This window comes from Galeopterus variegatus, unplaced genomic scaffold (assembly GCF_000696425.1).
Source record: "Galeopterus variegatus unplaced genomic scaffold, G_variegatus-3.0.2 Scaffold4273, whole genome shotgun sequence".
NCBI lineage: Eukaryota > Metazoa > Chordata > Mammalia > Dermoptera > Cynocephalidae > Galeopterus > Galeopterus variegatus.
Window position 1 is genome coordinate 71096 of NW_007730384.1, and position 11278 is coordinate 82373.

The following is an 11278-nucleotide window of genomic DNA, read 5'->3' on the forward strand; positions in this document are numbered from 1 at the left end:
ATAGCCCCATGCCATCTCTGGCACAAGATAATTTTTGCTGGTTGTTGAGTTCATTTGTGCTCCAGCCACTCTCCCTATTACTAGAGCCCTTGTCCCTCCATTCACCCTCCACTTCTGCTCCCTAGCTTGCTGGCTCCAATCCTCCAGTTTCCTGTCATTTCATGTGTAGAGCAATTTAAACACTTAATGAAGCCCTACTAATGCAGACCCAGTGCACTATGTTCAAAAGACCTTACCTTCATAACCAAGCATGCTCATTGTCCTAGTTATGTACTGCTGAGAAACAATCTGCTCCAAAAGCTGGTGTCTTAAAAACAACAAAAATTCTTTGTTTAGCTCATGAATCTGCAATTTGGGCAGGGCTCAGCAAGGAAGGTTTGGCACTGCAGATTAGAAACTGGAGAAACCACTTCCAAGATGGCTCACTCACATAACTGGCAAGTTAATGCTAGCTGTCAGCTGGGAGCTCAGCTGGGCCTGAGAGCCAAAGACTTCAGTTTCTCTTCATCTGGACCTCCTGCTACTTGGGCTTCCTTAAAACATGGTGGCTGGCTTCCAACAGTGAGTAACCCAAAAGACATGAAGCATATACTGCCAGTTTCTTAAGGCCTATCTCAGAAACTGAACATGGTATCACTTTTACCATACTCTATTTGACAAGATATCACAGAACCCAGATTCAATGAACAGGAACATAAATCCCACCTCTCAATGGCAAGAGTGTCAAAGAATTTGGGGTCATTTTAAAACCATTAAACTCATAAAGGGGTGCTTTTAAACAGCTACTTTTAAAAAAGGAATTCTAGAGTCAGTTCTTAGATCTGCATAGGCTCAGTCAAATATTCTAAAAAAAAAATCTAGAATAGGAGTAGTCTATCCAAGGTTTGGTGGGCATGCTTTTTTGTGTGTATTGGGAAATATGTTGGAATCTAATAGGGAAATCACTGTTGTACTTCCAAGGTGAAGGGAGTAAATTTTCTGCAGAAAAGAATGAATGCTTGTTATATGCCAGGTGTTCTGATTCATGAAGAGGTTAGGATTTCAGGAAGTCTCTAAATATGGTGAGAATGCCTGATATGCTGATGAAGCTATCTAGTCTAAGCCTTGCCAAAGGCATGGAGATTGAAAGAGGAAACTGGTTAACAGCCACAAAGAAGAGATCCATGTCAGTGACCCAGCATGGGGCAGGCAGGGGAGCAAAGAGGGCTGGATGTGAATAGGACCAGGAAAACCAGGGCAATAGCAAGAAACTGAAAGTAAAGAAGCTGTTTGTGCACGGGCCAGGGGGGCTACTGAAAGGCAGTGGGGGGAAAGTGTGGGGAGAAGCAGCATGGTCAAAGCCCTTCTTTGATAGGAAGTTTATCCAACAGAAGTGCTGTGAAAAGACAGTCATCTAAAGATATAGCAAAAACTAATATTTTTTCTGCTCCTTGAAGTTATAACTTGATCAACCAACCATCCCTTGAGTATAGTCTTCCCTAAAGGCTTATATACCTTCAGCACTACGGGATAGAGTAAGAACAGGTTCATTCAAGTCAGATATACCTGGGTTCAAAACCCACTTCTACCCATTACCATCAAGTTACTTGGCTTCTCTACGCCTACATCACCTTCTCTGTAAAATTAGTTTAATAATAGTGTTTTACATTATTATATAATACACACACGCATTATAATATTCCAGTATAATATATAATATGTGACATATTTTCACAACGTGAGAATTATAAGATAATTCCTATTACCCCTAGCCTGTAGTTGGCATTCAGGAACTATTAACTACTACGATATATCTCTCCATTCAAATTGATTGCCGTACAGGTTGCTTAAAAAGCACTCGAACTAGCCTGGAGGAGTCTCCAGGCCGCGAGAGGGGGCGGGGCTGGCCCGACACCATAAAAGGGGGCGGTGGCGGCGGCGGCGCCTGGGTCCCGCGGAACTCTGGCGATAGCCACCCAGTGCTTCTTCTTCCTCTTCGGGCTGCAGGTCCCAGCATGGTCGACGACGCTGGTGCTGCTGAGGCCCAGCAGGACAAAGGCCCGCAGGCTCGCGCCCTGGCGAGGCTGCCCGGGTTGCCGCTCCCGCCACCTCGGCTTCGCATCCGGCCGTGGTGGTTTCCGGCGCAGGCGACCCACTTCTATCTGGTCTTCTGGCATCTGGGTTTGGCTCTGTCCCCTGGCCATCGGGGGTTAAGTGTAGCTCCATAGTGAACCTTCATCATCACCAGCTTGGGCTTACTGGGGAGTCCAGTGCTATGTAGTTTGCAGGCGGCAGCTGAGATGGAGGAAAGCGAAGAAGAAACTTTCCATGTGAGTTTGAATATACAGAGTCAGGTCCTGGAAGGCAAAAGCCCCTGTACCTGGCTTGGAAGCTGCCTGGGTTGCCGCTCCCGCCACCTTGGCTTCGCATCTGGCCGTGGTGGTTTCCAGCGCAGGCGCTGAGCGACCCTCTGGTGTTCCACCTGGAGGCGTGGCTGGCGGACGCGGTCTTCGGTGAGGCCCCTTCTCCCCCCAGGTCCGCAGGCCGCGCGTGGCGCTGTGAGGCCCGGCTGGCAACTCTTTCCCCTCCCCAGCTACGTGCCCTTCAAATGACCTGTGGCCGTGCCACCCCTCAGTCTCTCCTTACCTGTTTAGGCCCTGACCGAGCCATAATTCCGGAAATGGAGTGGATGAGCCAGGCCCTGCTGACGGTGGACATAACGAGCTCCAGGAACCTAGTGGAAATCACCGTCTTCGGACGGCCCCGAGTACAGAACCGGGTGAAGAGCATGCTCCTGAGCCTCGCATCATGGCACCGAGAACATCGTGTCCGAGGTCAGGGTCTTTGAGAACCTGCACGTGGAGGAAGTCACGGGTGGCCCCTCTGGCCATACTCGGCTTCCTTCAAGCCTCCCTTAACCTTCTCGAAACTAATTGCAGGAAGCTATACACAGTCCCTGGGGATCCCTGTGGGAGGGGAGCCCCTGGGTAGGACCTTGGGAAAGTAAGCGGAGGTCTGACGCGTTCCGCCCATCACTGGCCAAGCCACCTCTTAGTTGGGCTACACTGCTATTCCCAGTTAGATCCCAGGCTCAGAGCCTCCACCCGAGAAACGATGTTGCCAGCACCTCCTCTCTTCCCCTGGCTGCCTCCAGCTAGCAACCCCAATAACCGGCTAGTTTGAAATGGCGAAGGTTTTTCCTTGTTAATGGCTGGTATCAATTGCTTCTCCTCCAGCTGAGAAGATGAAACGACTTGAGGAGTTCTTGAAGTCCCGAGCATCAGATTCCCACACTCCCCAGCATCCTATTGTTTAAAACGGCATGATTATCGTTAGGAGCTTTACAGGAACAGTCCTGCTTCTGCTACTAAAGCTGAAGAGAAGCAAGTATGCTTAAGTCTCTGCATTCCTTTTTCCGGTATCTCGATGGATAACGGTTTATTTTGTTGCAAATGCGAGTTTGTAGAGCTGTCCTAATGAAGAAATGGATTTATTTGTCCAATGACGTAAAGATCTTTGCTCATTTAAAATAAAGCAAATTTATAAAGGAGAATACTCAAATCACTTACTGGGACTACTTGTATTTACAAAGGTAGTGCATATTCATTGAAGGAAGTTTGGAAAATATTAAAACACTTAAAATAGGGGAAAAATTCTTAATCACTCAGACCCACTATGCAAATTGCCTCTAGAAGATAATTGTAAGTGTATTTATACTTTACATGCTATTTTTAGTCTACTTTTTCATTTCCTAATATAAACCTATCTCTTCCAATATTCTTGGAGGAATGATTTTTAACACCTGTATCTCATTTTCTCATATGGCTGTATCATATTAAGCAATCTCATATTTTTAGGTATTTAATTTTAATAGTTTTGGCCTATGAAAAATGCTGCAATGAATCTTTGAACATAAATCTTTGTAAGCATCTCTGATTATTTCCATGAGATAAAATCCTCTAATTAGAATTACTGAGTGAAAGGGATTGAGCATTCTTAGAACTTTTGCCACGTGGGATTTTGAGATGTCTCCCTCCCCCCATCTCCCAGCTCTTCCATCCCCAACACTCCTAAATTTCAGTTTAGAAATATTCTATTCTGAGGAGCCACCGCGCAAGCACTTGTTTAAAGATGTAAGAATGAGAGGCTCCTTGTGATATGCGGAAATACATATTTCACTGTAGAAAGAACAATCTCTTACTTTCATACCCCTCACTCCCCAGTTTACAAACATCAGGAAAGACTAATGGCCTTCTGATTAAGTGCCCGTCATCTTCCCTGGGTCAAATTTCTCTAGAGCAGGGCTCTCAAAGTGTGGTTTCCACACCAACAGCATGGGCTTCACCTGTTTTCAGTGCAAATCGGTAGTTCACATCAGGATTGTTGAATCAGGAATGGAGCGGGGTGGTGAGGAGCAACAGTCTGTGATTTAACAAACCCTCCAGGTGATTCTCATGCAAGTTTGAGAACCACTTCTCTGGACCACAGGGCACTGGTGACACAGGTTGGCTAACTTCCTGGAGGGCAACAGGAAGGCTGATATTCCTGAGTAGCGAACTCTGCTCTTGACCCATCATGTTAGTGTAGCAGTCCCCGGTGAGATATTCCTTCTCCAATCCTCATTTTCCTCAATCATTTCTTTCTTTAAAATGGAGACAAAAAATGCCTGTCTCAGGGTTTTTGTGAACATTTTTTAAAGACAGTGCTTAAGAGAGATTTTCCTTCTTTTTTTTTTGGTAAAGTTAATCTAGCCTTTATTTTTACCCCTTTATTTTTTTTTCCTTTTGAGGGGAGAGTAAGTTTCTTTGCTATGGAGGCTCTGACAGAATGCTGTCCCCTTCATATGACACCTTGCCCATTCTGAAGAGCAGTTCACGTTATGATTGCCCGGACATTTATAGGGAGTAGCTCAGTGGTTACTGAGCAAAGACTACACACCGCATGGAGGATCCTAAGGACTATATATGTAGACCTGAGCTTAAGAAGCTCACACTTTATTTGGGAAGAGAAGATATTTGCCTAAGAAAAATAAATTTTTTAAACTAAAAACAATGACATGAGGCATCAAGGGCAGTCACTCAAGTTGGTATGGTTAATTCCCAAGTGGGTGGTGTATGTACCAAGCATGCTAGGAAGCTGGCGTCTTCATAGTTGGCAGCTTATATGTGCAGGAAATGTGATGGGAGCGGGGCTCGGTAGGATATGTTTGGGCAGAAGGGCAGGGGGAAGGATGAGAACAGAAGAACATACAGCCAAGGGAATTGAATTTCAGGCTTGGCTCAGACTGAATTCTGGGGGTAGTATCGTGCAGTGGTTACATGCTTGAACTCTAGAGTGAGGCTCCCTGGTTAAATCCTGACTCTGCCCTTCACCAGCTGTGAGACATTGTATTTACCATGTCTTCTGTAGATCACATTAAAGAGCTAATGTCTTTTTTCCTGACTGAAGAATATATGAGAACATCTCCACCTTTAAGCACCTCTTTGTATGTCAACAACTTGATTCATCTCAGTGAAATCTTACTCCACGACTGTGTTTACATAGTTAATCTTCAGGCAAATTGAGAGGGAGAAGTATAAAAAGAAGTGGGAATAGATAACCAAAAGAAGATGGAGGTGATTCACTAACAAAAGAAATTGGGTAGTTTATACATAAAGCTTATTCTGTAAAGAGAAGATCCATACTTTTGTGTGTGGTCATAGAAGATTATGGCAGGAATATGTCTAGTAAAAATAGAAGAGTGAGTATAGTTGTCAGATTTATGTGATGTTCCAAGTCAACTGTGAATAAATTTAACTTTCACGAATAGGAAGGTAGCAAAGAGTTTCTAATGTCCTTGTAGATCGACTATAATTCCGTGATGGAAGGTAAATGATTAGCTGAGGTACCTCCAATGGTGGAATTTTTGTGTATCTCAGTTTTTACATTATTTTCTAATCTCAAATAGAATTTGCAGTTGTACAGCAGGCTCTCTTGAGAGTATACATTGTTTGTCTGCACACTGAAGCTAAAGACAAATAGACTTGACTCCATCCTGGGGTTTTAGATGTTATGCATAGTGAAGGAAGTTGATACACGGCCAAAATAAAGAGGCTGATTCTGGTTAAGTAGTAGATGTAAGGAAGTCACGTAGCCTAGTTCAAATATCACCTCCTTGATGATGTTGTCTTTATGCTTCCTTAGGATTTTGAACACATTTCTTTTACAACACTTATACCATTGTACTAAATTATTTTTAGTTGTATTGCTTCCCTCACTTCACTAAGTGGCTTTTTAAAAAAACTTTTTTATTATTAGCGTATTCATTCATACAAATCATGATATTTCTTTATGCCCTTTGCCTGACCTATCATTTCCCGAGCCCCCTCCCTCTCTCCCCCCATCTCTAGTATCCTTAGGTTTGTTCTTGCCTTCTGAAAGTTCAACATATTGTTGTGGTCTTTTCTTTCCTTCATTCCTTCCTTCTTCCATCCTTCCCTCCCTTCCTTCCTAGCAGCCAATTATGAATGAGAACATGCAGTATTTCTGTTTCTTTGTCTTATTTCACTTAATATAATTTTCTCAAGGCTCATTCATGTTGCTGCAAATGGCAGAATTTCTTTCTTTTTTATGGCTGAGTGGTATTCCATTGTGTATATATACCACATTTTCTTTATCCAGTCGTCCATCTATGGACACTTAGGTTGGTTCCATGTTTTGGCTATTGTAAATAGAACTGCAATAAACATGGGAGTGCAGGGATCCCTTCAACATGATGATTTCCATTCCTTTGGATATATACCCAGTAGTGGGATTGCTTTATCATATGGTAGTTCTGTCTGTAGTTGTTTGAGGAACCTCCATACTGTTTTCCATAATGGCTGTGCTAATTTACAGTCCCACCAACAGTGTGGAAAAGTTCCCCTTTCCCTGCATCCTCACCAGCATTAGTTATTCTCAGTCTTTTTAATAATGGCCAGTCTAACTAGGGTGAGATGATATCTCAATGTGGTTTTAATTTGCATTTCTCTGATAACCAGTGATGCTGAGCATTTTTTCATGTACCTGTCGGCCATTTGTATGTCTTCCTTTGAAAATTGTCTGTTCATCTCCTTTGCCCATTTTTAATTAGATTATTCGGTTTTTTACTATGTAGTTGTTTGAATTCTTTGTATATTCTAGATATTAATCCCTCGTCAGATGTATAGTTTGCAAATATTTTCTCCCATTCTGTAGGTTATCTTTCCACTCTGTTGTTTCCTTCCTTTGCTGTGCAGAAGTTTTTTAGTTTAATATAATTCCATTTATTTTTTCTTTTGTTGCTTGTGCTCTTGAGGTGAGGTAACATATCTTGCTTTCTTTTTTTATTCTAGTACATTTCTTGATCCTAATAAACTGTCCATGTTGTGTAAGACAAATGATTAAATAAATTAACAAATTGTAGGAAAGGACCCATCATATAAGTTTGGGCTGGGTTTCTTCCATTTCCCCCTTCAATGCTGCTTTCCACCTGCTTTGTGTATAGTCTGGATCAACAGGCACTCTTACCCTCTGGATTCTGGCTCTTCCGGCCAATGAGTACCTTCAATAGGAGATTAGAAGAAGGAAAGAAAGCAAAGTCAGTGTATTTGTTTCCCTAGTTCCCTCCTGGTGGAGATGGTGAGAGCTGCTTGTGTCTGTTAGTCCAGGACCACAGCTCCACACAGTTTATGCTGTCTGGGTGCCAATAATCACTCCCTTCCTTGACCTTATAGGCCCTGCTGTTATGAGCCTAAGAATGCTCTGTCATCCCTTCTGGTTTCCCTATATCCTGCTTATATCTTTATAAAGTTTACTGAGCTTTTTTCAAATTACCCAGTTTTAGTTTCATGTAGTGACCCTCTTTTCCATAGGGACTCTGACGTAGAAGGAGAAATATATGGTGACGGAGATGATGACTAAAAAGAGGTAGAAGTTTAGACACAGACTGACATTTTGATCAAGTCCTGAGGAAGGATAATGACTGAGCTGGAGTGCAGTCTTCTGGTATTTTCTTCCCTCAAAAATGCTATCCATTTCACTTATGTGGATTCTTCTTACTATTTTCTTCAAAACTTTCTATGGGAACTTTCTTATCTCGTGGCTGAGTTCTATACTATAGAGGTGCGAATTATATAGTGTGTAAATTATATCTCAGTTAAGCTATTATCAAAAAAAAATGCACATTGTTATATAGATTAAAACCTCCCTCCAGGGATGAAGCATTCTTCATGGAGGAACACTTGGCAAGGAAAAAAATAGAGTTCTGTGAGTGAACAAGGGCTTCTGATACCATCAGAGAAAGAGCCTCAAGAACCACAGAGAAAGAGCAGTGACTCTCAGAACTTTGTAATATAACTTAAAGCTTTGTAGCTGCTGTTTCATGTTTGTAATTTTTATAACCTACTGTTTGAATTCTTTTAGCAGCAAATCTTTAACACCAAAAGGATCTGGGAAATATAATACAAGGGGACTTCAAAAAGTTTGTGGAAAAATGGAATTAAAAAATAAAAATAAAAAATATAAACTTTCTCAACTTCAAGACACTTTTGTAAGCAATGAGACCAGCCATTTAGTCTATCCCTAAAGAACAAAGGTCTTCAGAATTTAGTCATGTCAGTTCAGTGTTGTAGACTATTAACTGAAGGAAAATGGGTCTCTTTAAGTATTTTTTAAGATTAGGAAACAAAAAGAAGTCAGAAGGAGTACTGTAAGGTAGATGTCTAGTGTTTTCCCATTGAAACTTTCACAAAATTGCCCTTATTGATGAGAGGAATGAACAGGAACATTGTCATGGTGATGAAGGACTCTCGGGCGAAGCTTTCCTGGGTGTTTTTCTGCTACAGCTTTGGCTAACCTTCTCAAAACACTCTCATAATCAGATGTTAGAGTTCTTTGACCCTCCAGAAAGTCAATAAGCAAAATACCTTGAGCATCTCAGAAAACTGTTGCTATGACCTTTGCTCTTGATAGCTGTGTTTTTGCTTTGACTGCACCACTTCCACCTCATGGTAGCCATGGCTTTGATTGTGCTTTGTTTTCAGGATCATACTGGTAAAGCCATGTTTCATCCCCTGTTACAATTCTTTGAAGAAATGCTTCAGGATCTTGATTCCACTTGTTTAAAATTTCCATTGAAAGCTCTGCTCTTGTCTGTAGCTGGTCTAGGCACAACAGTTTTAGTACCCATCCTCAGTGGGAAGTTTGCTCAACTTTGATTCTTCAGTCAAGAATTGTGTAAACTGAACGAATTGATATATCTTGTGGTGTTGGCTATTGTGTCTGCTGTTAATCATCAGTCCTCTTCAATTAGGGTCCAAGCAGGATTAATTTTTTCCTTGCGAATTGATGTGGGTAGTCTGCTACTGTGTGCTTCATCTTCAGCATTGTCTGGTTCCTTCTTAAAATGAGTTATCTGTTTGTAAACTGCTGATTTCTTTGGGGCATTGTCCCCCTAAACTTTTCGTAAAGCATCAATGATTTTACCATTTTTCCACCCGAGCTTCACCATCAATTTGAGGTTTGTTCTTGCTTCAGTTTTAACAGAATTCATGTCACTCTGACAGGGGCTTTTTTCAAACTGATATCTTATTCTTCTTAGTGCCTCAAACTAGATCATCTTCAGACACATTGTAATAAGTTAGTATAAGTTTATTTTGGCGCAAAGAAAGTTCAAAAGCCATGCATAATTTTTTCATGATATACATTTTCCATGAACTTTTTGAAGAACCCTCATATAATGGGTTCAGAAAGCAGCTTCTGGGGTGAGACTACTTATATTTGAATCCTAGTTCTACCTTGTTCTAGGTGGGAAAATGTCTTCTGTGGGGTAAGTTAAATGTCTGTGCCTCTGTTTCTCCACCTATAATTGTACTATCCAATATTATAGCCCCTAGCCACATGTGACTATTGAGCGCTTGCTAATCAAAACTGAGATGTGCTGTATACACAAAATAGCACATTTTGAAGACCTAATCCTTCCCCCCAAATAGAAAAACCCATTAATAACTATATATAAATTGCATATTAATATAATAATTTATATGTATTGGCTTAAATAAAATACATTATTAAAGTTTAATTCATCTGTGTCTATTTACTTTTTTAATGTGGCTACTAGAAATTTAAAATTATGTAACATATTTCTCTTGGATAGTGCTGATCTATAATTTGGAAATAATGTTACCTACTAAATATGGTTGTTGGGAGAATTAAATTATTTAATATACGTAAAATGCTCAGAAATACCTGACACAAAATAAGCACTAAATGTTAGCTTTAACACTTGAAGAGAAGCAGGGAGCAACTTGTTATAGGCAGTACTGCGACATGAGACAGGGAATGACAGTAACGCTTCACAGAAGAAGCCAGACAAAATCCTCAAGGCTTGCAGGAAGAAGCACTCTGACTGGGCAGAGGCCCTGAGATTTATATCAGAGGACCATGCGGTTTCTAGACAGACATCTTTGCAGAAGACTGTCTACATACTGACATTTGTTACGGTAAAGTTATCAGAACCAGAAAACTGCAAGTACGGTTTAAAGTTATTTTTCCGGCTTCAATATCTCATTTCCAAATGTGGACTGTCACCCCATTCCTCTTAAATTTCTATCTTGTTTATCTTAAAAGGAGTTATTATTTGTACTATGCTTCAGGTTTCTTGTTTCTTTGGGACATGTTAGAATTGCTAAGTACTGTCCATTCTGCAGTCGGTGGGCAGGTATTTGCCTCAGCCAGCCAGATAAGCAGTTGGGAAATGGCAAAACACTAATGTACAGGGCACCACAGTTGTCACTTTTAAGTGATTATTTTATATTTCACAGAGGCAACTGTGATTTGTTGAACATCACATGGCTGAGGTTCATTAGCATACTACATCTAAAACTTAGTGCCCTAGATCAGCTTGCTTTCCCTACAGCATCAGTACCTTTAGAGTACTTCAGCCAAGACCATCACCCATTGTGCTCCACTCACTTCCTCAGTTTTTGATTCTTTTCTCCCTTTTCAGTAACATAACAATAAGGGTGCCAGTCTGGAGGTTTATGAAAACTGGAGTAATAGCTTATTTTCAAGCTCACAGGCCCCTAAGAGGTTCTGACTGCTGCTATTTTGAGTGGCCCATTTTCCAAAGGGTTCTCTCTGGTCCCCCATCTAGAGAACCTGACCTGCTCTGTATTGCTGCAGAGGCTTACTTGTGTATGTGTTGGGTTCAGAAAATGTCCGGAACAGAGAAATACAGTGTTTGAAGTAATGAAACACAGAAGAAATTCAGTAAAATTTCCACATACTTATTTCATCACAC

General features: G+C 41.3%; 1 protein-coding gene across 1 annotated transcript; it reads left to right on the forward strand.

Annotated features, from left to right (window-relative positions):
- The first annotated feature begins 417 nt into the window (after positions 1-417).
- LOC103602752 lies at positions 418-3534 on the forward strand. The gene is made up of 5 exons (XM_008587193.1): positions 418-561; positions 1752-2160; positions 2328-2492; positions 2634-2813; positions 3216-3534. The coding sequence occupies exons 1-5, from the start codon at positions 418-420 to the stop codon at positions 3293-3295; spliced, it is 978 nt and encodes a 325-aa protein (XP_008585415.1). The 3' UTR covers positions 3296-3534.
- The last annotated feature ends 7744 nt before the right edge of the window (positions 3535-11278 follow it).